This window comes from Pinus tabuliformis, chromosome Q (assembly GCF_031772625.1).
Source record: "Pinus tabuliformis cultivar Carrire ecotype Pingquan chromosome Q, CPIR1, whole genome shotgun sequence".
NCBI lineage: Eukaryota > Viridiplantae > Streptophyta > Pinopsida > Pinales > Pinaceae > Pinus > Pinus tabuliformis.
In genome coordinates, this window is record NC_142296.1 from 860,048,076 (window position 1) to 860,074,773 (window position 26,698).

A 26,698-nucleotide genomic window follows, 5' to 3' on the forward strand; every position below is an offset into this window, starting at 1 on the left:
GTTGCACACAATGCCCCCCGCTCTAGCCCACAACCCCTAATGCGCCTGAGAGGGGGAAGGTTGATTCTTGAAATTGACCTTCCCCCTTCCAGGCGCTCAAGGGGTCGTCAACAAGAGTGGGGGGGCTGCATGTAGCACCCCCCGCTCCAGGCGATGGCCCCTCAAGCCAGGGCGGGGGGCACTGCATTAATTTGCTGAAAATATCTATCAATGAAAATAATAGTAGGAAATAAGGAGAGGAATAGCAAAAATCTAATCCTCAAAAGAAAGAAAGAAGCACAAGGAAAGGAAGTGAGGATGAGCAGAGACCTAGGAATATTAAATTCAAAAGATAAATTTCCCCAAGAAAGAATTTTACATCTAGGTATCAATATCTCTTTTATAGCTATTAATTTTCATGTAATAATTTTGATCATAGCTCAATAGACTGTAGACCCTATGTAGGAAATGACCATATGAAGAATAGGAGCAGGGGATCATATGAGAGCTTAAGGAATGGTTGTGTGAGTGTAATCCCAAAAGATTTAATGAGAATATTGTCAAAATTTTCAAATTAATTTTCACCCTTATGAAATCATGTTGAATGTTTCAAGTGCAATAGTCTTGGGCATAAATCTCACAATTATAAAAGCAATACATTAAGGCTTTGGGTGAACTTTATAGGATCACGATGAGGATCACTATGGTTTTTGCACGTATCACTCTCCTACTGCCATCATCAAGTTTCAACTCACATTTGAGGCTCTTGACGATATTGTCTCTGGAGAACCATTGATCCGACGTGAATCCAGTCATGGTAATGGTTGCGCTAGATTTATTTTGAAGCATTTTCAGCCCTTCTGGCCATCTTGGAGTTGTGACTACATGGCTTATGATGCGCATATCCTACGCTACAGGTGGATGAAGGGCTTGCATAATTTTTTCTTGATGATTCTAAAGATCCAGTTTCAGATTGTTACAATTCACAACTGCCTTATGGAATTGGCAAAGGAACTTATCCCAGATCCGGTCCATATATCAAATTTGGACTCCTCCCCTATTTTTGCTTAGATGCACATTCTTTAGCATACAACCTCGGATCTGGAGGAGTTTTTTCAACTTTTTGTTAAAACCTTAAAATGGGAAATATTATCTTTTAGGGGTTCGAACATCGTATCTAGTGAAATATATGAAAAAGAAGCTCTGATATAAGTTGGGTATTTCGACAAATCTCAAAAATTTGATTTATCTAGGCAAATTGTTACAAGATGTCAACCAGTTAAAAGACTATGAAATCAAACATAATTCCATTATTATCATAGGTTTAATATTGCGGGGTGGTGCTCCAGGAATGAGTGTCCCATTTGGATTAGTTTTGTTAGCTAGAAATCTCAAGGGTCTAACAACTTTTAAGGATGTTGTGAAAGGGAAAGTTTCCACACCAGATGGAAATAACCCAAATCTTTCAATCCCAAGTCCTTACATTGTTGAAAAGATGGAGAAATTACCAGATATGTCAATAAATTTGCTAGAGGTAAGTAGTATTTTCATAGTCCTCTAAGCTAGAGCCCCAATATGTAGGTTCAATGGTTTTTGGATCAAATAAGAACATATGCATCATGGGGTCTTCACTAATTTGACTGATAAGTGATGTTTACTTGTGTGCGAAGGGTTTTTTTGTGGTACAATTTGATAATGAAGCATATTTGGAATATGATTTAAACAAGGGACCATGGTTTTGGGGTAGGGTGGGGACCATGGTTTTGGGGTAGGGAGGGCCTATTCGTAACTCCATGGTTTCTAGATTTTGATTCTATGACAATGATGGTTACGAAGATGCCGGTATAGGTGAGACTACACAATCTTCCTCTCCCATTTTTGGCACCACCAAGTTTTAGAGGGAATTGGAAACATATTGACAAGATTTCTGAAGATTGATCAAGAAAGAATGGAAAGAGGTATTTTTACCTTTGCGAGGATTTGTATAAATGTAGACCTTAGTAAAGTTCTACAAGATCACATCCACATGGCTCATAAAGATTTCAAGTGGACTCAAATAATAGCTTTTTAAAACACGGGGGGGGTGGGTGTTGCACACAATTCCCCTCGCCCTATCCCACAACCCCTCATGCACCTGAGAGGGGGAAGGTTGATTCTTGAAATCGACCTTCCCCCTTCCAGGCACTCAAGGGGTCGTCGACAAGAGCGGGGGGCCTGCATGTAGCGCCCCCCGCTCCAAGCAATGGCCACTCGAGCCAGGGCAGGGGGCGTTGCGTTAATTTGCTGAAAATATCTATCAATGAAAACAATTGTAGGAAATAAGGAGAGGACTAGCAAAAATCTAATCCTCAAAAGAAAGAAAGAAGCACAAGGAAAGGAAGTGAGGATGAGCAGAGACCTAGGAATATTAAATTCAAAAGATAAATTTCCCCAAGAAAGAATTTTACATCTAGGTATCAGTATCTCTTTTACAGCTATTAATTTTCATGTAATAATTTTGGTCATAGCCCAATAGATTGTAGAGCCTATGTAGGAAAAGACCATATCAAGAATAGGAGCAGGGGATCATATGAAAGCATAAGGAATGGTTGTGTGAGCGTACTCCCAGAAGTTTTAATGAGAATATTGTCAAAAATTTTCAAATTAATTTTCACCCTTATGAAATCATGTTGAACGCTTCAAGTGCAATAGTTTTGGGCATAAATCTCACAATTATAAAAGCAATACATTAAGGCTTTGGGAGAACTTTATAGGATCACGATGAGGATCGCTAGGGTTTTTGCAGGTATCACTCTCCTACTGTCGTCATCAAGTTTCAACTCACATTTTATGCTCTTGACGATATTATCTCTGGAGAACCATTGGTCTGACGTGAATCCAATCATGGCAATGGCTGCGCTAGATTTATTTTGAAGCATTTTCAGCCTCTCTCGAGATCTCAAATACCCGAGATCATTTTGATGAGGGAAGGGTGGCAGTTTGTTTGCATATCACAATGGAACAACAGTCTAAATTTCTTTGTTCAGTCTTGAGTGTGTTTCGGATTTACCATGTTGAAACTCAAAGGTATAAATCCACCCAATTGATCTAAATTCTGATGAACGAAGCCACCCAAGATGTAGATCCGCTCTATATCCCCACTAACCCAACAAAGAAACACTATCAAACCATAAATCTAGAGGATTTTTTTTTTTTCTTTTTTCCTTTACAACTCTTAAGAACACCCTTCTCACCATCTTGGAGTTGTGACTACATGGTTTGTGATGCGCATATCCTACGCTACACATGGATGAAGGGCTTGCATAATTTTTTCTTGATGATTCTAAAGATCCAATTTCAGATTGTTACAATTCACAACTGCCTTATGGAACTGGCAAAGGAACTTATCCCAAATCCAGTCCATATCGGTCCATATATCAAGTTTGGACTCCTACCCTAGTTTTGCTCGGATGCACGTTCTTTAGCATACAACCTCGCATCAGGAGGAATTTTTTCAACTTTTTGTTAAAACCTTAAAATGGGAAATCTTCTCTTTTAGGGGTTCGAGCATTGTATCTAGTGAAAGATATGAAAAAGAAGGTCTGATATAAGTTGAGAATTCTGACAAATCTAAAAAATTTGATTTATCTAGGAAAATTGTTACAAGATGTCAACCAGTTAAAAGACTATGAAATCAAACATAATTCCATTATTATCATAAATTTGAGATTGCGAGGTGGTGCTCTAGGAATGAGTAACCCATCTGGATTAGCTCTATCATCTAGAAATCACAAGGGTCCAACAACTTTCAAGGATGTTGTGAAAGGGAAAGTTGCCACACTGGATGGAAATAACCCAAATCTTTCAATCCCAGGTCCTTACATTGTTGAAAAGATGGAAAAATTACCAGATATGTCAATAAATTTGCTAGAGGTAAGTAGAATTTTCATAGTCCTCTAAGCTAGAGCCCCGATATGTAGGTTCAATGGTTTTTGGATCAAATAAGAAGATATGCATCACGGGGTCTTCACTAATTTGACTGATAAGTGTGATGTTTACTTGTGTGCGAAGGGTTTTTTGTGGTACAATTTGATAATGAAGCATATTTGGAATATGTTTTAAATAAGGGACCATGGTTTTGGGGTAGGGTGGGGACCATGGTTTTGGGGTATGGATGGCCTATTCATAACTCCATGGTTTCTAGATTTTGATTACAACAATGGTGGTTACGAGGATGTCGGTATGGGTTAGACTACACAATCTTCCTCCCCCTTTTTTGGCACAACCAAAGTTTAGAGGGAATTGGAAACATATTGACAAGATTTCTGAAGATTGATCAAGAAAGAATGGAAAGAGGTCTTTTTACCTTTGCGAGGGTTTGTGTAAATGTAGACCTTAGTAAAGGTCTACAAGATCACATCCATTGGCTCATAAAGATTTCAAGTGGACTCAAATATTAGATTTTTAAAACACGACATTTAGGTGCTAGATTTGTCTTTAGACAAGGCATCTCCAGAATACTTGTCCCCAAGCAAAAACAAGGACAAAGAAAAGACCCCAAAAGTCAAAGGGGTGGAAATTTAAAGATCCACATCTTTCAGAAGAAGAAGACGAACAAATGGAAGAGAAACATAAAAAAATGGAAGAACAATATCAACAAGGCTCTTAAGTGAAGGAGGGAGAAAAGAAGTAGAATATTTCTGCAGATCACGTTGAGAAAGGACCTGATTTAACAATGATCTAGTTCAAGAAAAGCAACATGAAAAAATATGTAACAGTCAAGGAGTGAGTGAGAAAAGTGAACACATACATCTTAGAGTTGTGACTCAGACAAAGAAGTGCCTTTGAAGATGGAAGGAGAATAAATGGAAATAGTAGTTGCCAACTCAAACTATGAGGGTTGGCAAATTCAAAAGAGGAAAAGTAAAAAAGAGAAGCTCAGTTTAACTGGGTAAATGTGAATCTAGTTTGGGAAATTTTTTCATGTTTTGAGTGCAAGCAACAATGTTATGCATGCGTTAAGCACATACAAAATGTAATTTTAGTCTTTTAATAAAATTACAAATTTTTTCTTTGGAAAAAAGTACATTGAAGCTTCCAAATAAAAGAGAAAAAAAATATATTGTCAGAAATGGAAATCAAAGAACAAATGTATGGAGAAGGAAGCAAGCGAAGCAGGAAGAATGTGCTCTAGCTCTATGCATTGAAAAGAAAGATAGTTAATGGTATATAGATAGTGGATTTTCATGTCATATGATAGGAAATAAAAGTAACTTTCTCTATCTAAAAGAATTCAAAGGAAACAATATCACCCTTGGAAATAATGGTTTGGGAAGAATAATGGGAAAAAGGACACTCAATCTTGATGATGGAAGACAAAAATTCAAAATGTTCTATTGGTTGAAGGTCTAAAGCACAATATATTAAGTTTAAGTCAAAGGGTTGATCAAGGGTACGATCACACATTTTATTCTAAAGGATGTGAAATAAGAAAAGTAGTTTTAGGAAAATTGGTAGCAAATGCAATTAGGTCTTCAAACAATGTATATGTCATCAATAAGATTAAAAGAAATAAAACACCCGATATGGGATTGATATCCCTCCCATCTCATCAATAACAAATAAGTGATAGACTACAACTCCTCAGACCACATTAAGAAGATGCAAACTTTTGAGAGTGAGTTGTAGGAGACGAATGATGAAATAGAATGTTGAATCAGAAGCTCAGGGCGAGAATTTATTTACTCAAGTGAAATAAAAAATGCAAGTGTTATAAATAAGGAAAAGAACTAGTTCAAGGGGAATAGTCTCAAGAGTAAATTTGTAGAAGAGGAATTGTTGCATGCAAAGAAAGATAGAAACAACTTTAATAACAAGATCCTAGTTGTAGACAAAGAAGTACGAAATCAAAAGAGGTAATTATTTGTTGTTATCATATCAAAGGAAGAAATTTTATCCAAAAGTAAAAACAATATGCATACATATGGATAAATAGTAGATAGGGGGAGCCATTGTAATCACTGAGAGAAGTTGCAGATAGAGGAGGAGCTACAGAAGTTATTGATAATGGGACTCAAATTGTAATTGAAGGATCTATAGACAAATGCATACATGTATACAAAGCAAATCGAACACAAAGCAAATAATTTATCTCAAAAAGCCAAGTGGAGTTTTACAGTAGTTGCAAAAATTTTAAAAAAAATATTGAACCGTAGAAGAATTGCAGATAGTTAGGTAAAGAATTGATCATGGATAGACAGGGGGACTCTCATTCTTAGCAAGTATATACCTTTGAAATTAATGTAAAACAAAGAGAAATTGAAAAAAGGGAGAACTAGAGGGAATTCTTTAGCATTCAACAATATAACTCAAATTCAATGAAAAAGGGGGAGATTTGTGTAAACTGTGTTGTCATTGATGTCAACATGCCAAGGAGAGCACAGTTGGATAAGATTGAATAGTTTGGATTAATTTTGTTATTGATGTCATAGGTCAACTAACTTCGTATAGTGTGTTGTCATTGGTATCATGGGAGAAGAGAAGAGGTGCAAGGTCAAGTAATAGAAGAGCAATGAAGGTTTTATCAGAGGTGACCAAGAAGAACATAGAACAACTTGGATCAATAGATCAATGCAGTAGTGTAGCTTGATGAGATCTACAACCATTATTCATTTAAAGGGGGCCAACCTACTTAACGCTTAACCATAGGATGGTTTAAAATGACATCAGATAGTAAAACCACCAAAGGTACGTGAAATTTGATAAATGGATTCACCCCTCTCCCATATTTCTGAAACCTCCATTGACCCCACCCCCGCTTGAAACCACTTGAGCTTAAATAAAACTAGCGGAGGGTAATGTGGCACTAGTGGGGCCAAATGTGATAGTCAACCTTCAATTAACAGATGGAAAGGAAATCGCCAAGTGTTGGTCCATCTAACAGACACTCGAAACATCAGATGGTTTCTCGAAGCAAATGCTCATCAATTTCCTAATATCCAATAATATGGATTCTTGTCAAGCTCTTAGTCACAAGACACTTAAGGATTGGTGCCCAAGTGTTAAGAACCCTTGGAACAATGTTGTATCAGATTTTTTTCAATATGCAAGTGTCAATTTAGATTTTCCTGATACCCGATATAGTTGGCTCCTAGTCAAGCCCATGATTTTAGAGTGCTAAGGTCTAGAATGTTGGATGCATAAATGTCAATATATTTCTATCATACTCTATAATATTGGCTCTTGGTCAAGCCTTTGGTCACAAAGCACTAAGGCATAACACCTAAGGTCTAAGAGCCTTCAGGCCCATGGAACATTAAATGTGCAAATGTACAAGAGTTAACATATTTTCCCCCATACACACAACAACTATCTCTTGGTCAAGCCCCTAGTTGAAGAAGGCTAAAAATTAATTCCTAAGGGCTAAAGGTTCCATTGGCCGCCCAAAACCTCAGGCATAGTAAAAATTCAAAAAATTGCTTGATAGCCTAACACCTGGGATATGCCAACTAGATAGGGACAACGTAGTGATGTAGCAAGTGGAACAGGTGATGTGGAATGTGTCAATTGATCTAGATGGAAAAGTACATGTCAAAATTAGCCATGTGTGTGACTATGACTGACTAATGGAAGAATGTTGTGGAAAACTAAGTGGACCCTAGAGCCTTGGAATCTTATAGTGCTTTGCAATGAAATCACTTAATAGTATAAGAGTCCTCATTTAAAATTCTAGAGAAATGGAAAAAAAAAATCAAAAATAGATGAAAATTTTGGCATCAATGGGCCCCCGAAGCCCTATAATTCTTGAATGACATTGTGCAAAATATATGTCAATTACACTATCATCTGATAACATTGGATTGTAGTCACATGGTCTAGTCACAAAGGGCTAACATATAGCATGTGAGGGCTTAGCACCCGTCAACCTTAGAAATCCCAAAGTAATGTTTATAAAAGAATGTTCAAGTTTTCCTCATAACTCGGGATCTAATATGGACCTTAGTCATAATGCATGGTTCTAGGCACCCATTGATCTGAATTGGATCATTATACTGTTTTCCATCCATATTGATGCTTTCATAGTGGAAAAAGTGGAGGAATCATCACATAGGACCATTTTACTGGTGGGACCTAGTTTGGCAAATAGGGGTCTAAAACATTCCAGGATCATTTTGAGGCATCAAATGACATTTTTTGGGCGTAAAACTTTTCCACTTTAGCATAGCACTCTTTTTTCATATTTTACACATAGAGACCTTTCCAATGGCACAAGAATTTCCTCAATCAAAGTTCGTATGCAAAATCTATGCCACTCAGAAGTTGACCTTCCTGTTTTCACCACCATAATTCGATAGGATGTGACGTCAAGCCCCATTATTCATGTAAAAGAGGCTAGGCACATCATTAGGATGAAGTAAGTTTAGAATAGTCCATATTGTAACATAGGTTAAGAGTTAAAGTAGTCAAACCAAACCACTAGTACGCTATCAGGTTGTGCTATAACAAGGCCACTAGGAGGAAAAAGGGTTCCATTCTTTTAGAGTGCATTTGTTCCATAGATGAGAAAAATAACTGAGAGGGATAGGGGATAGAGAACACAGAGAGGATTTGTGCACTGTAGTTTCCCACAAGCCACAAGCCTTACTTTTGTGTACTTGCATCCATTTTCTATTCAGAGAAAGGGAGTAGAGTGGCATCACCCTCCAGCTAGGTTTTCCTCCAAAGGGTTTTCCCAAGTTATATCTTATTTCAAATCATGGTTTGCAAGTTTATATTTCATTGTTAAATACTTATACATAATTTATTTTACATGCATACACAATTAATAATAATATACAAATCTAGAAATATAAAGAGAAATAAAACCCTAATAGTGTGGATTTTTTATTTTTAAATATAGTTTTAATAGATTTGTTGTTACAAATTGTCCAGTGGAATATCCAAGACATTTTATGGATTATATTAGTGTCACAACAAGATTCTTTGGGTATATTGTAGAGATTTGCAAGGGATCTAGACCGGTTAAGCCAAAATTCGTAAGACCTTAATCATGGTTCACGAATCTTTGAATAACCCTCCTGATCATGTAGAGGAGATGTTTTCGCAGCTAAAAGTACAAGTTGTAGATATAAGTCATAAAGTGAATTTCCTCATGTCAGCCTTGAACAATAAGCTAGGGATACTTGGAAAATATGGAGGTTTTAACACAGGATAGATCAGAGGGTAATTCAAGAGATTAGTAAGAAATAAAGAACGAGTTGAAGAAAGGACCCAAAAGAGATCAACCTAGTTTGAGTATTGTGAGCCATTAATAGCCCCTATTCAAAATGGAAGCGAAGGTTGATATCAAGATGTACCAAGGTGATATTGATGCTCTAAAGATAGATCACTAGTTGCGACAATTAGAAGTGTATTTTAGTGTTCATCATATAGAGGAGGAATAAAAAAATTCATTTATATGGCTAAAATTACAAGGTCATGCCATAATTTAGTGGGAAATCCACATGGAGACATGAAGGTTAGAGGGATATCTTGTAGTGACTAAATGGGAGGATTTCAAACCCCTCATAAACTCACAATTTTACCCTATTAGGTATGTAGAGGACCAGTGGATTTGGTAGATCTACTTCCAGTAGAAGCAAGGGAAAAGTGCACAAGAGTACACCACAGTTTAAAAAGATGGCCATAATAATGGGTGTCTCCCTAAAGAACCCATATGTACTCTTCAAGTATCTAGGGGGTCTACATAACCATATGTGGAAGCAAGTGATGGTGTTCAAGCTTGAATCGACGGACAAGGTTTGTGTACAGGTACATAACCTAGAGAACATAGGTCTGCAGAAAGGGAAATCAAGTGGATCAAAGCAGAAGGAGCAATAGGGCGATTCTAAGAAGGGGAAGAAGAAGCGAAAAGGGCTAAAGATAAAAAGATGGAAACCACAACACACCACTGCAAAGATCCCAACAACCACTACAACATTGATGGTCATACAAAGGAGAAGTGTTGGAAGCTTCATCCAGAACATAACTTGAAGGACAAAAAGAAAGATAATAAGAAGAATCACATGGCCACTGATTTGAGAAACCAAGTGAAAGTGGCTCGGACATAGATGATAAAATTGTATGTACGTCAGTGCAGAAGGAGGTGAATCTAAGTAGTCGTCAACAACAAGAAAAGAAAGAAATGACTGAACTCTTCCACATCAAGATACATGTCAAAAAGACAAATATTGATGCTTTGTTTGACTCAAGATCGCTAGCAAATCTCATGGTGGGAGAGCTGGTCAAAAAATTGGAATTGGAAGTTTGTGATCATCTAAGCCCATATCCATTGGGATGGGTAAATAAGGATGCAGAGTTGAAGGTAACAAAACAATGCAAAATTATATTTTCCATCAATGTTGATTTTAATGATGAAGTAGAACTAAATGCAATTCCCCTTGATGTGTGTGGAGTCGTGTTTGGAAGTCCCTACATGTACATTTAGGACGCAATCTTCATGTAGAGAGCAAACCAATATCGGCTCATCAAGGACAGAAAATCGTTAACCATCAACGTGCATAAAGGCAAGTTAAAATTTTTCCCTGTAAGTGCCAACCAAGCCAAGAAACTGATTAGTTCCAACACGAAGTATGTTTTACTAAGTTTAAAAGAAAGTCATTTTGTAAAGGAGTCAGTACGAGGTAAGACATTCCTAGGGGGTTGTAATAAGAAATAGAAATAACAACCAGAAGAGTTGCTATAGGCATATTGGTTGTGTTTTGGGAGCCTAAAGGGTTACCATGAAAGAGGGAAGTGGAGCACGAGATCCAGCTATTGTTGGACTCCCCATTCTTAAACATTAAGTTATATAGGCAATCATTATAGAAGAGAAATAATTGCAGCCACTACTAGAATAGTGTCATTCGATCAAGTACATCACCATGTGGGTCACCCATAATCATTATGCCAAAGAAAGATGGGACTTGGCAGACGTGTATTGATTACAAGGCATTGAACAAAATCACGCTTAAAAATAGGTACCCCCCTACCTAGGGGATGGTCTACTCGATCAGTTGCAGTGAGTAAAATACTTCACCAAGCTAGACTTAAAGTTTGAAAATCACTAGATTTAAGCTAGAGAAGAAGATCCCTAGAAGACCTCCTTCAAAACTAGGCAAGTTTTGTATGAGCAGTTAGTCACACCATTTGGCCTATGCAATGCACTACTTACATTTATGAGGTTAATGAAAGATATATTGTGCCCTTTTATATATCCATATTGTATTTCCTATTTGGATGATATATTGATATACAATGCTACTTGGGAAGAGGACATCTCACATTTGACACAAATGTTGGAGACATTAAGGAAGCACCAGCTGCTAGCAAATCTCAACAAGTGTGAGTTTACACAATAATCTTTGGTGTATCTAGGGTATGTGATGGGTGGGGAGAGTTTAATATAGATCCTACCAAGATGGAGGCCATCATGAAATGACAGGTGCTTACTAATGTTTCTAATGTTAGGAGTTTCATTAGGGTGGCACAGTACCCAAGGAAATTCATAGCCTCATTTTTAGCAATAACATCACCATTGCACTATAACAACAAGTGGCAATAGTTTCATGTGGGGAAAGGGTCAACAAAGGGCATTTTAAGAGTTACAGAAGAAGATCAATCAAGCACTGATTGAGTTGAAAGGACAACTTCCAGACAAAGTTAAACGGTACACCCAAGAGAAAGTGAAGGAAAAATTTCCTCATCTTATTCAGTAAAAGCTTTTGGGAACCAAAAGCCTCCTAAAATGGGGAGGTGTTATGTAGATTGGATCATTATATTGTTTTTCATCCATCTCAATACTTTCAAAGTGGAAAAAGTGGAGGAATTAACTCACGAGACCATTTTTACCAACAAGACCCAGTTTGGCAAATTGAGCTCTGAAACTTTCCGGGAGAATTTTGAGGCATCAAATGACATTTTTAGGGGGTAAAACTTTGTTGCTTTGGAGCCACATTTTTTTTCATATTTTACACACAAAGGCCTTTCCAACAATGCAAGAATTGCCTCAATTAGAGTTCATATGCAAAAGTTATGCCACTCAAAAGTTCGCCTTCCTATTCTCACCACCATAATTCGAGAGGATGCCACGCCAACCCCCACTATTCATTGAAAAGGGGTAAGCCACATGATTATGATACTCTAGAAGAGTTTATATTGGAACATTGGCTAAGAGTTTAGGTAGTCAAACCTAACCACTAGTAGGCTATCAGACTGTGTTATAACCAAGCCACTAGCAAGAAAAGGGGTTCTATTCTTTCGAGTGCATTTGTTCCATGCATAAGAAAAATAACCAAGAGGGATATGGGATATAGCACACAAAAAGGATTTGTGCATTATAGTAGCCCATGATCCAAAAGCCTTACTTCTTTGTACTCGCAAGCATATTCTATTAGAAAAAGGGAGTAGAGTGGCCTCACCTTCCCGTTGAGTTTTCTTCAAAAAGGGCTTCCTAGGTTATATCTTGTGTTAAATCATGGTTTATGAGGTCATATTTCATTTTTTTTATTTTCTACATAATCTTAATTTGCATGCATACACAATTAATGATAATCTACATATCCAAAAATCTAAAGAGAAATAAAACCCTAATATTGTGGATTTCATATTTTTTAATATAGTTTTATCATATCTATTGTGATGAATTGTCAAATGGAATATCCATGACAATTTATGAATCACTTATTAACATTAGTGTTTCAATAATGAATAGTATAACCATGGGTGTTTTCTCCCGAAGTGCAATAGCTCGATATATGTTGGTTGATAGTCCTAAGGGATAGGAAGATGGTCGAATCCTAACATAATAAGTTACCATCAAAGAGTCCAATAGACCACGGTTTTGCAAGGGCTTCATGTGTTAAATTTTTTCCAAGTATTCCCCAAATTCTTAGTTATTTCCCAAATTCCCAGTAAAGTGCAAATTTGGTTTTTACATGTCTTGGAATCCTAGGGTTTCAAGGTTGAAAGAAGGGAGTGTAAAGAATAAGAAATCCACTTACATAAGCATTGATATAGGAAATGTTAGCTAGAGTTCCAAGCTCGAGACAACAAATGCATCTATAAATTAAAAGAGTTGAGAGGGGTAATGGAAAGTGATTGTATAAGGATGGAAGTGTGACATGAAGGTGTACTACAATGAGTATTTGCATTGGAAGAAGTTATAGGTATGTGATGAAGTGCAAAAGTGATATGTAGTATGAGAGTTGTTTGCAGTGAACTGTGAATGTGGTGAGAAGATCAAGGATGGTTGACAATGAAGTGCGGAGCAAGAATGGTATACATTGAAGAGTTATAGTGATGTGCAACGAGAGAGTAGTCTATGTGAAGTATGAGGGAGGAGTGTTAGACAACAAAGAAATATGTTGATACATTAATATAGAGTTGAACAAGGGCAAAGAAACTACAAAATAATAAGATAGTGGAGCATATTGTTGAGATGCATTGAGGAGAAGAGTAATTCAAAGAAGGATAGAGAATAGAGGGAATTGGTGTCTCTTGTAGGTTGGTGCCTACAATGATGTAGAGGGTTTGGTGTCTCCTATAGGTTGTTTCCTACAAAATAACACAGTGGATTGGTGTCTCTTATAGGTTGGTGCCTACAATGATGTAGAAGGTTTGGTGCCTCCTGCAGGTTGTTGCCTAAGAAATAACATAGTGGATTGGTGCCTCCTATAGGTTGGTGCCTACAAAGAAGCAAAGGGAATTGGTGTCTCCTATAGGTTGGTTCCTACAAAGCGGTAGAGGAGATTGGTGTCTCCTATAGGTTGGTTCCTGCAAAGTAGTAGAGGGGATTGGTGTACCGTGTAGGCTAGTGCCTAGAAATTTATGTAACATTAGGTTGGTGCATACAAGATATTTTATATAAAGAGATTTTGTGGTTCTCTCTTGTAAGGGTTTCCATGTATATCTTGTGTCATTTTTTTAGATGATCAGATTGATGTTTTATAATATTCGACTAGTTATTAATATGTAAAAATATTCATTATAATGATTGGCCCCCACTCTTCGTATAAATTTGAAATCCAAGATCCTCTCATCTCCCAAACTTATTATATTGATGTGATGTATTTCATCCATTAGTTTCTCCTTTGACATCATACATTAAGGGGCATCTATAATAGCTTAAAATGACACTCCCTCAAGTCTACTGGAGAAGTCACACATGAAGAATGCGGAAGTAAGAAAAAGCTTTAAGAAAACCATAGAAAAAGTTATATTTTACTAATTCAGTGCCCTTGGCACACTAACAAAAAGAGTCGCAACACTCCAGATGGTTTATCAGGAAGTGTTAAACCCTCAAGATGCACATGCATAGAGCATTGAAATGGATATGGTTAGTAATGCCCATGCGTAAGGGTTGATAGGGTCAAAAAGTGATCAAATATCACAATGAGGATGAAAGAAATAAATCAAACTCAATTCGAAAATGTCTAGATTCATTTAATCACTTTGTGTTAACTCATCTATAAAAGATAAAATATCCATGAGGCTAAAGGGGAGAGAGAAGTTAACATGCGTAAATGTTGTCGAAACTTAGTTCCGCCTCATGATAAGCCAACACTAGCAATGAGCTTGACTATGAGTTTTGGTGAGAGGAGGAGTTGAAGAGGACCTTAAGGAGCTCAAAATTCAAATACTATAATTATTCTGATATAATGAAATATGCAATCATGTAGCTCAACTATTATAACTATTTTGGTATGATGAATATGCAATCATATCCCCCCATATATAAATCATCTCTTTCATTTGAATGCTTGTATTTTTGGTTTTGATTTTTGCTAATGCTAATATTGTTTGTAGGTTAATAGAGTTTTCCAGTGTGTCTATGTAATACCCAAAAAGAAAAAGAACACTAAGATGTGTACCTTGTATTCAAAGACTTGGAATTTGGCTGCTTCTTGTTGCTCCAACAACTCCACAACGATGGTATGGAAACAACTCTCCTCCCAACCATAGGCTTGACTCCACTGCGGACCACCCCTAAGCCTCAATCTATTATTGCCAAATTTACAAGTATTTCCCCTCACCCTCTAAATGCCCCTCTTTTTATTTCCCCCTTTTTTATATAGTCTTTCCATCATAAAGAACTAAATCCCAAGACTTGTCATAATTATCTTTATCTTGATCTTTCTTTTCATGTGTCTTATTTTTCTTTCCCTATATCTTTATTTCTTGTATTAATTTAATTGATATGGGGCACGACAATCTATTGGTTTTGCTTCCAAGTTATGGATGTGGAGGATTGAAGCCATTATCTTTGGAGCTCTCATCTAACAAAATGAAGCAAGGACTAGCCCTCTGAAATAAGGTTTGCTCCATCTCCATATTTTTATTCAACATTATGTATTTCCATGCAAGTCATTAGGGGTTAGAGTAATTGTAGAAGATATTATTTGTCATAGGTCTTGGTTAGGCCTGTGGGATTAATATTGCGGCAATAGAGGAAAATTCAGGGAAATAGTTTCCCATATCATATCTTGGTGTTTCTAGCGTTTGGTGCATGTTTGTATTCTTTGTTCTCTATTTTCCACATATTATCTATTGCATGCATGAGGAGAAAGTAGTAATTAATAAATCAAGAAATCTAAGGAAATTAACCATTGTAGCGTAGATTTCAGAATGTAAACTATTTTTATAAGATCTTTGTGACAAACTATCCATTACAATATCTAAACTACCATATCTCTTAACTATAGGAACACTTTTTCACGTCTCCCTAACATAAATGACGCTTCATAATTAATCAAGTAGCAATGTTCCCAAGTTTTTCAAAGAATTAATTACAAAATCAAACATGTTACAACAAAATACATAAAGTCTTCAAACTTGTCGGTAGCCGCAACTCAAATTTAAATGTTTTATAATTTAGATGCCTTCTAATTTTTTTTTTCAATTAATTATTAACTTTAATATATTTAATTGCAAAACAAAAACAAAAAAAATTGTATTTATATATCATTCAATTTTTTTATTAATTTATCTAATGTTTTCATAAATGCATTCCCTGTAATATAAAAGGCAATCATAACAATATATAAAATGTGTTACATATTTTGTGAATATATTGAAAATTGCTCATTTATAAAATGTGTTACATATTTTGTGAATATATTGAAAATTGCTCATTGTAATGTTACTTGTGTATTGCATAGTCCAGATGCTAAAATGTTACAAGAATTGAGTATTCCACATATACATGAAGGTGATTTTATCTTTATTTTCTTTAACAATTTATATTTATATTTATCTAAAAAATTATGATTTTCCTTACAAATTATTGAAACTTGTAAAAGGGAAATAATCATTTTGAATGACCATATTTATTTTTAAATAGTTTATAGATATTGTCCATTTTGTTCACATTCTTAGATACAATAACAAGAAGTGAGATCCATTTACTATCACAGGCAATATAAATGAAATCTACTCAATAATCACTCTTTCTCCTTTGTTATATATATATATATATATATAATTTTGGATTTAGGTTGTGGTACTCCTATGAAACTTGATGAGCTTGACTCAATTTTTGATGTCATGTTAAGGGTATAATTTTGGAACACCTAAGGGTGTAAAACATATGACGGTTCAAATTCGTTAAAGGCATCCACATCTATAAAGGTTTTAATAGAAATCTTAGCGATTAAAGTCTTTATCTTTGAAGTATAATATAATATTATTAAAAGGAAGATAGGAAAATGATGAAGAGTGATGATTCCATATATACCTACATAATAATGTTTATCTTAGTCCATGATATTAAGTAAATAAAATTAAGGTAATAAAATTAATATTTTAGTTTATATTATATATATTTTCAATTATGTTTTTTATTGTTTCCAATTTACAATTATTTAAATATTGAAATTTAATTATATAGTTGAAATTATTGCAATTTGTGATTCCATAAAGTATTGTTATTTTGTCCTTTTTAATGTAAAAGTGGAGTCAACATATTAGAATGTGATTTTTGCAATTTTATCAATTTAAAATTATTTTTGCAAAAAGTCAAAATAAATCTACCTTCCCATTATTTCGAATAGCAAAAACAACTCATTTAACCAACTCTTAATAACTTAGACTATAGAAAAAATATCTTCCAAAGCAGATTTCTCAATTTTAGTTTTAGTTCCAAGGAAACAAAAATAGTTATAAAATTGTCAAACTATTCAAAGAAAGAAATCTAATCTCACTGCCCACAGGGGCAACTCAATTGGCGATTGTTGTGTTATGAAGTATTATGTAAACTATGAGATTTGAAGTTCAAATCCTTATTGGTCAACCCAACAGAAAATTTTAAAAGGAAAAAGGAAATCCCCACCATTTATAAGGGATATTTAAGTTTGGAACCATGTAGTTGGGATAATCTTGGTGCTCTTATTCTTATCTTATGTGTGTCATTGTAAGAAATTGAAATTTACCGAGTTCTCACTAAAAAAAAAATTACTTAAGAACATACTCTATTAAGTGAGCTGGTAGATTGATGTCAAGTGTTTTATTGATGCAAAGTTTAGGGGGAGCTTGGACTTTTCCTATAGTTTCCTTGTTCAAACGAGCATGAAAAGTGTCTAGTTCGATAGTGCTTTCAAAGAGTTTTCCATTAGCATATAACACTTGGTACAACTCCCAAATGAATGCAATGAAATAAAATTTTGTAGTAATGCGATGCAACAAGCGAACTCATCTAGACTTTTTCCAAACACTAAACCTTTGCCAGAATCTGGCCCATGCAGTATGCACCAAGGCATTTGGGCATCCAAGCCATTTGTGATGCATCAAGGCATCTAGGCATCAATGTACCTAGGGTTGCACAAAGGATACCACTTAAGAATTAGGCTAGATCCAAACTTCCCCGGAGATAGAAATTGTTGAGAAGGCCGAACACCATCGGATCAGGTTGCTTAGACATAATGAAAATGGGAGGGCGCCTAGGCGCATTCGAAAGTTAACTAGAGGGCACTTCCCATGGTGGAAATCATCATGGCTTATCATTGGTAATGTGGCAGCACGTGATTGGTTGCACACCCCCCTTCCCCCTTGTGCTCTGTACCATAACCAAGAAACCCCCCCACTCCCCAACCACCCTGCATGCGCGATACTAGCGATTTTTTTTGGCAAAACACAATAGGTGAAACCTAAATGATGAGGATACAGGGTGGCAAGCACATGGCACACATAGTGGCTTAGATGTTGTTGTGGTAGCTTAGAAGGTAACATGTGGTAGACGAATTTGAGACTTTTGAAGGGCTAAATGGATAGTTCGCAAGTGACATGTGGTAGGCATACATGAGCAAGTGAACATGTGACAAGTTCTTAGTAGCAATGGCAAATGATGGTTCATACACAATGACAGGTGATGTGGCAGTGAACCCCATCTCGGGACTTCGGTCTTGGGATTTGCTTTGGAGTTTAGATTTGGAGAGACCTCCGACCTCTTGGATCTTAGAAGCTTAAGCCTATGGCCATAACCCCCAATCACAAAAGCTTGTCAGAAGCGCCTAGGGGTCTTCTAGTTGTTTGGACTTTAGTATTAGGGATTTTATTTGGAGTTTAATGTCGAAGGGACCTTCAATCTCCAAGATCATAGAAGCTTAAACCTATGGCCACAACACCTGATAACAAAGGGCTTGGCAGAAGAAACAGGGGGTCTATCAATTCTCGAGACTTCGGTATTGAGGATTTGGTTTGGAGTTAAGTGTCAAAGAGACCCTTAATGCCTGAGATCTAAGAGAGTTGTTAAGCTTGTGGTTCTCAACACAGGTGACAGATTGTCGAAGGTTAAGTGATGTAGGGATTGGGCCTTGTGGATGGTTCTATTTTCATGGATAATTAATGGCGATCTTTGATGATATGTGCTATGATATTTAAGTTATCTTCTTCCAATCTTGTCTCTTTTTTATGGATTAGGATTATTAAATAATCATCAAGGTTTTGTTGATATTTTACATCTCCAAAATCTCTCTTCATAAAAATTTTCATCCAAGTTATCTTGCTCTGACCTAGGTTTAGCTCCCTCCCTTTATTTGTCGAAGAGAATAAAAGGATATTAGGGTTAAAGGATTAAGGAGCACTATTTGTCTCCTTTGATTTCTTTAAATGCACAAGCATCTCCTTCTTGCCAAGGAATATTATTCTTAAACTGCATTAGCCATTGATAAAGCACTAGTCTTACCTCTTGTGTCAATCTTTAAAAACCAAAAATCAAATTTTTCAGTTTATTTATTTGTTCTAGGATAAATTTAGGGTTTAGCTATAACAAAATTACTAATTTTCAACATTCATTGGCTTATAAATTGATGTCCTATGGTTAGGAATTGTTTGGAACACACTGGATGAGTAAAAGTTGCATCTATTGTGCATTTTCCAGCCATTAATTAGGGTTGATGTCTAGGGTCTAAGCACTACTACGTGCTTTTTTAACCATAAATATCACTATCATTTATTATCTTGTTTACTCAAATTTATCCCTTATTTTACACTTTATTGTCATAGTTTATAGGGCTAAACTTCCTGCTGTTATAAACTATTGTAATGCTGCAGATTCTGATTTGAAGAGCTCAATTATGATAGTCAAGCACAATTTCTTCATTATGCGTGTTTGGGAACCTATTTGAGCCTCTATTGGTTGACCTAAACCTCTAGATTGAGCCATAGGGGCTTTTGAACTCAAATCTTGAAATTACTCTTTAATGCACCTTAAACCCTATTTTCTTATTCTTATCCCCGGGTGGAAATCATTGTAAAACCCTTAGGAGGTGCTTAGCTTGAGCTAATTGGATTATTTGATCCCTAATATCAGCTAAGGAAGCATCCCTTCTGTTGGACTGTCTTCATCACTAAAATAAGTGGAGTTATTATTGAGGTGACAGTGGTGACATTCCCATGGTTGCATTTGATCTGAGTTGTCTAGTGAGGCTTTGCATTTGATCAAGGTCCCAGATTTCACTGTAACAATCCCGAAACATAACAATTCATCACATGTAAATTCATCATTACGCAATGGATTCTTTGCTTGCATAGCTTTTTTCTTTTGGTTGGTTGGTTGGGTGGGGTGGGCATTTCTAGACAAAAATCACGAGGAAACACCCCAATGTCCCACTTTCTAGTGGGGGCTGGGCAGGGTTGCAAAAGCCCCTCATTTTTCCAAGGGTCCCACACATTGGCAAAATATTTCATTGTGTTTTCCTGAGTTTCACAAAATAGGGAGCATGGCAAAACATTTCACCAAGCGCCCGCTATCCCAAAGGCATTGAAAGTGTAAGGTGCATGCCCCCAACCATGCAGGACGCGTCCCCATAGAACAATGCTAACATACCTTCCTGAATAACCTATCAAGTTTTCGTGCAACATCATACAAACGTTCTGGAAAACATAAACAACTTAAAATTGTACTTGTGCATAACAGTTTACAATCCATTTAGACTGGCACTTAATAGTGGAAATTTGCCCATCCAACAATTACGTTGAACTAAATAGGATTCCTGCTAAACATGACTTCTCATAGGGGAAGAGAGAGAGACTGCATTTTACACACATTCATTGCATTTAGCAATTCTCCCTTTATGGTTATCGCTTGCAAGACCTCACTATCGAATATCTACAAATCAGAGTACTCTGTGCACCTGTCCTTGATTTTACATCAAGTTTGTTATAAATGTTCTCAGCTTAAAAATGGTGATGACATTAACATCTTACATAGTTAGAACACTGCTTATTTTATTACTGATAAACTCCAGAATTTACAAGTCTAAGGTATTAAGACATTTCTCAAGTTCATTTGTTGCCTGAACAAAAATGAGATGAAAGCAAATTGTAGAAACACATAATTGGAAGAAACCAAATCTTACCCAGGATGTATATTGTCTTTAAAAAAAAATATGGAACATGCTTGGGTAGCAAGCAATTTGAATGGACAACAATGATCAGGAAGCTACATGATGTGATTCGAATATCACTTCTTCCAATTGCATTAACTGTTCAGAGAAAGACTTGCTTGTTGATCACACACCTGACACAGAAACTGTTATCGTTAAACAGAACATATAAACTTGAAAAATAAACTCATTTGCCTCACAGTATGATGTATGCTAATTGGAAAAGGGAAAATACCGTGGAAGTGTGTTTGAGAAGGGAAATGTCACAGATGTTACTGACAGGATCACGAGACAACAATAGTCGAACATGTGGCATAGATTTCCAACTCTCCCCCAGTGCAGGCTTTGATGTTCCAGTTTTGTCCACAACTATGTGATTAGTGATCTGCACCACTAATATTAACAAAGTTACTGAAATAGCATTTCTTAAATCTAAACAATTGTGTCATTATCAATAGTTATTTATATGCACCAATTTATGACTTTCCATTCCAGTATTGCACTCTATTTTAATGGGCACTGCCTTAAATAATTCTACAGTATTTCATGGTATCTATCTGGATTAAATTTTACGTTACACAACTAAGTAATGTTTCGAAAACCTATACATGTGAAGTTAATTCAGTGCAGTTATAAGGAATCATAAAGGAGGGTAGATTCTACATATTTTCCTAATCAGAATTTGGAAATTCATTAACAAATACATCTAAAAATTTGCACTTAAAATTGATGTTAAGAAAATCTTGAAATTGCAATTCATTAATTGCAAACCCTGCATAGAATGCGTTAAAAGCTAACATCATCCTGTGCTAGCGATATCTCCCTCTAAAGAGAACTCAGATTCATGTTTTGTGTCTGCTTCCATGCATACATAGAGAATTGTCAGGTAAACAGTTTGATAGAAAGGATTTAAAACCAAGAAAAATTACAATGCACTTTACCCTGAAGTACAAGAAAATATATAGAGCAGGAAGTTTCTTCTACCACCTATCTTATTTCCTATGTTGCAGGAAGTGCCCCCACAACCCGGCTACCCGTATCGGAAACGTTTGGAAATGCCAAAACACCATCAGATGTACCTACAGTGTTTCACAATTTGGAAACACCACATGGTATGGTCAGCACCATTTCTGTCCAAATCCACCCCATTTGGGCACAAATCTGTGGCTGTTTTGCTTGTGGGCCCATTCAAGTGCCCAAGAAGGGCGTGGGACCTTTATATGGCCAAAAAAAGGTTAATACAGCACTAAAATTCATCTCTAATCACTCCACAAACTAATTAACTGCCTCTTCTTCCAACCCACACACCAATTCTGCTGAACAAGCATCTTGTTCTATTTATGTTAATGAGGATGAAGATAAGAATTATTAGGATATGTAATTGTACTTGTCTTTAGCTCATGTTTTATTTTATTTTCAGCACATATAGCCTCATGTACAGGGGCCGATTTTGGAATCTTGGATGTATAGCCTCATATATATAGGGTAATTTTGGATTTTGCTTCATTTAATCATTTGTGGAGTTTATATAGACATGATTTTCCTTCTAAAATGCCATTTATGTGTCTCATTCCTTTTTTTCTTGAGTTTCCCGACATTTCCATTTTAAGGGGTCATATTTGTTAATTTTAGATAACAAAGGTATATGTTGAAAATGGCAACAAGAAATGCTAATAATAGCATTGCTATAAATAGCATTTCAGGATATACTCAAACTCTGTTGGAAATAGCAAAAAAATAGAAATGCTAAAAATAGCATTGCTATAAATAGCATTTCAGGATAGATTCCAATTTTAATTAGTCCCTGAATTAAAATTGAGAATTAAAATTCGAATTTAGTCTCACTCGCTGTTTGAAAAATAATTAATTAATTCATCTTCAGTTAATTAGTTGGATAAATTCAAACATGAAGTCTTTGTGAAGACATGCAACAGTGATCCCTTTGATTGAGGAAGTTATCCCTTAATTAAGGAGATAAGGATGAGTTGTATTTGAGTTGTAATTAGATAGCTCATTAACTGAGTTAAGTTCAGTTAAATTAGTTCCAAACAGTTGGAGAACTAATTGTGAGTTCAGTCAGTTAATGCATGCATGCATGCAACTAGTGTTCTCCAGATAACTGAATATTCTCTTATAAATAACTCATGCATGTCAGTTCAGACAGAGACCCAATTGAGATTAAAGGAAGGGGCATTGTACTATCAGTTGGAGGAATTTTCCTATATAAGAAACTCATCCATGCAGAAGGAATTATATCCTTCAGGTTTGCGCAGTTATTTCAGAGGTCAGAGCAGTGTGTGAGGGATTATTACACACAGGTGGCAGCTTGAGGACCCAGGAGAAACTGCGCAAAGAAATAGGAGGCTTGGAGGGCAGAGGAGAAGGTTTGTGAAAAGCATTTGACTGTCTATGAGCAGCAGAGGGATTGTACTAAGAGCTGGATAGCTTGTGAGCTAAAGCTTTGTGTAATCCGGACATATTTCCACTTGTATGATAATACAGAGATCGGGGTTTTTAGCTGAGGCTTTCCCCAAAGTATTCTTCTTTGTTTCATTTGTGATTGAATCTTTTTCTCTGTTATATGTGTTATGTTTGATCTTGCTCAAATTGATTAAGCTTCCACAAAATTTGATAGTAGAAATAGATAAAGTATTTTGCTTTAGTACATTGCATAATCAGTTTAATCTACAGTGAGAATTTCTACATGGTATCAGAGCTAGCTGATCCATAGAGAAATTTTTACATGGTATCAGAGCAAAGGTGATCAAAGCAGTGAATAGTATACGAAGAAGAAAATTTTAAGTAAAAAAAAAAATTGTGCCACGAGTTTTCAGAGTAGATCTGAAAATTTTTGTGCAAAATTTTCAGAAACAAATAGCAAATTTGGATTCCTTGTGGAAAAAGACGCAAATTCAAAAAAAAAAAAAAAATCAGCTGAATCGGAGTTCGGATGAGGGAGATATCGCTAATTTAAAATCAGCTCTTTTTCCATAAAATTTCGTGACAGCAGGAAAGATGAAACAGATTGGTGTGCTAGCCAAGAACCTGTATGCACTTCAAGTACAAGATGCATGCAAAGCCTTGAGGAGCAAGGCAAAGGTTAGATACTTGGTGGTTGAGAGGGAGAGTACATTACCTCTCAACATGCAGTGCCAAAAGAAGTCTCAGACAATTGTGGAGGAGTCACAATTGGTGAAGCAGCTTCAGGAGGTTGTGGAGTAGTCACAACTAGAGAAGCCAAGAGGAGATCGAATGGAGGCATTCACTCATGCAGAGACCTCTAGTGAGGGGTAATTTCGAGCCAAGTGGGCAGAGAAATCACATGCATCCATATCTCCAGGTGGAAAGTGGAGTGATGTGTAGTGATAGTCCCAAGAAGGCTAAAATAGGGATAGGATCCTTGAGGTACCCAGCCTCTTTGATTAGAAGTTGCTACGGTAGCCCCGACGAGTAGTAGCAGGACTGGCTAAGTGGGTAGAGACGGATGTGGATGGAGCAGCAGAAAGAGCTACAGTGCAGGAGTCCCAAGACAGCGCAAAGCTAGCAGGCTACAGCAATGTGAGAGGCACAAGAGTGTTGCACCAGTGCAGGATGGCACAGAGAGGTGTGCAACGGTGCGAAATGCAGGGAATTGTTGCAGTGGCGCAGACATCAGAGAGGGAGCACTTGTCAGCAGCAGATGGAGCTTCAGCATCAGAGGGTGTTTCTAGCCCAACAGGGAGGTCAGTTGGGAGATCAGTTACTTACTTCTCAGTAACTGAGTTGCAGTGCAGCAGTGGGCAGCATGATGCAACATGATGAGAGGAGGTGCAGTGCGGATGCAGTGCTGGGAGATAGGACCAGCAGCAGCAAGGATGCAGCACGAGGAATCAGTGTGATTGATGCGTTCAGAGATCAAAGTGACAGAGACTAGAGAAGTCAGATGCTGAAGAGCATATAGGTGCAAAGTTTTCAGTCGACAGAGGCATCATTCTGATTCAAGTTGGATATTTTTTGTTTCTGGAGTTGCTGGAGCAACAACACTTGAGAGAAGTGTTGCATGCAAAACATTTTCAAGATCGGGTTTGAGTTGAATGCCTTTCTTGTTGAGAGGGAGTGTTGAAAATGGCAACAAGAAATGCTAACAATAGGAATGCTAAAACTAGCATTGTGATAAATAGCATTTCAGGATATACTCCAACTCTGTTGGAAATAGCAAAAAAATAGAAATGCTAAAAATAACATTGCTATAAATAGCATTTCCGAATAGATTCCAATTTTAATTAGTCCCTGAATTAAAATTGAGAATTAAAATTCGAATTTAGTCTCACTAGTTGTTTGAAAAATAATTAATTAATTCACCTTGAGTTAATTAGTTGGAGAAATTCAAACACGAAGTCTTCGTGAAGACATGCAACAGTTATCCCTTTGATTGAAGAATTTATCCCTTAATTAAGGACATAAGGATGAGTTGTATTTGATTTGTAATTAGTTAGCTCAGTTAACTGAGTTAAGTCCAGTTAAATTAGTTCCAAACAGTTGGAGGAACTAATTGTGAGTTCAGTCAGTTACTGCATGCATGCATGCAACTAATGTTCTCCAGATAACTGAATATTCTCTCATAAATAACTCATGCATGTCAGTTCAGACAAAGACCCAATTGAGATTAAAAGAAGGGACATTGTACTATCAATTGGAGGAATTTTCCTATATAGGAAACTCATCCATGCAGAAGGAATTATCTCCTTCGGGTTTGTGCAGTTATTTCAGAGGTCAGAGCAGTGTGTGAGGGATTATTACACACAGGTGGCAGCTTGAGGACCCAGGAGAAAATGCGCAAGGAAATAGGAGGTTTGGAGGGGAGAGGAGAAGGTTTGTGAGAAGTTGTTGTCTGTCTATGAACAGCAGAGGGATTGCACTGAGAGTTGGATAACTTGTGAACTAAAGCTTTGTGTAATCCTGACATATTTCCACTTGTATGATAATACAGAGATCGGGGTTTTTAGCTGAGGCTTTCCCCAGAGTATTCTTCTGTGTTTCATGTGCGATTGAATCTTCTTCTCTGTTATATGTATTTTGTTTGATCTTGCTCAAATTGATTAAGCTTCCGCAAAGTTTGATAGTAGAAGTAGATCAAGTATTTTGCTTTAGTACATTGCATAATCAGTTTAATCTACAGTGAGAATTTCTATATGGTATCAGAGCTAGCTAATCCATAGAGAAATTTCTACATGGTATTAGAGCAAAGGTGATCAAAGCGGTGAACAGTATACGAAGAAAAAAAATTGAAGTATATAGAGAAAAATAAAAATAAATAAAAAATGGGCCACGAGTTTTCAGAGCAGATCTGAAAATTTTTGTGCAAAATTTTCAGAAACAACAGCAGATCTGGATTCCTTGCGTAAAAAGACCCCAAAAAAAATCGGCTGAATCGGACTTTGGATGAGGGAGATATCGCTGAATTAAAATCAGCTCTTTTTCCATAAAATTTCGTGACAGCGGGAAAGATGAAACAGATTGGTGTGCTAGCCAAGAACTTGTATGCACTTGAGGTACAAGATGCATGAAAAGCCTTGAAGAGCAAGGCAAAGGTTAGATACTTGGTGGCTGAGAGGGAGAGTACATTGCATCTCAACATGTAGCACCAGAAGAAGTCTCAGACAATTGTGGAAGAGTCACAATTGGTGAAGCAGCTTCAAGAGGTTGTGGATCAGCCACAACTAGAGAAGCCGAGAGGAGACCGAGTGGAGGCATCCACTCATACAGAGACCTCCAGTAGGGGGAAATTTTGAGCCAAGTGGGCAGAGGGATCACATGCATCCATACCTCCAGGTGGGAGGTGG

The 26,698-nt window shown here is 36.6% G+C and overlaps 1 protein-coding gene across 2 annotated transcripts in view; it reads right to left on the bottom strand.

Annotated features, from left to right (window-relative positions):
- Positions 1–20,698: 20,698 nt before the first annotated feature.
- RAD51D (DNA repair RAD51-like protein) overlaps positions 20,699–26,698 on the bottom strand; it is a 186,202-nt gene continuing 180,202 nt past the window's right edge. The window contains exons 9-10 of one of the 2 annotated variants that reach the window (XM_089385333.1): positions 21,112–21,261; positions 20,699–21,010 (exon numbers count right to left, since the gene is read on the bottom strand). In XM_089385333.1, the coding sequence (XP_089241459.1) occupies positions 20,972–21,010; positions 21,112–21,261 (189 nt within the window). In that variant the 3' untranslated portion in view covers positions 20,699–20,971. Of the gene's footprint in view, positions 21,011–21,111; positions 21,262–26,698 lie in introns of those variants that run through there. The other variant, XM_089385334.1, reaches the window with a different exon arrangement.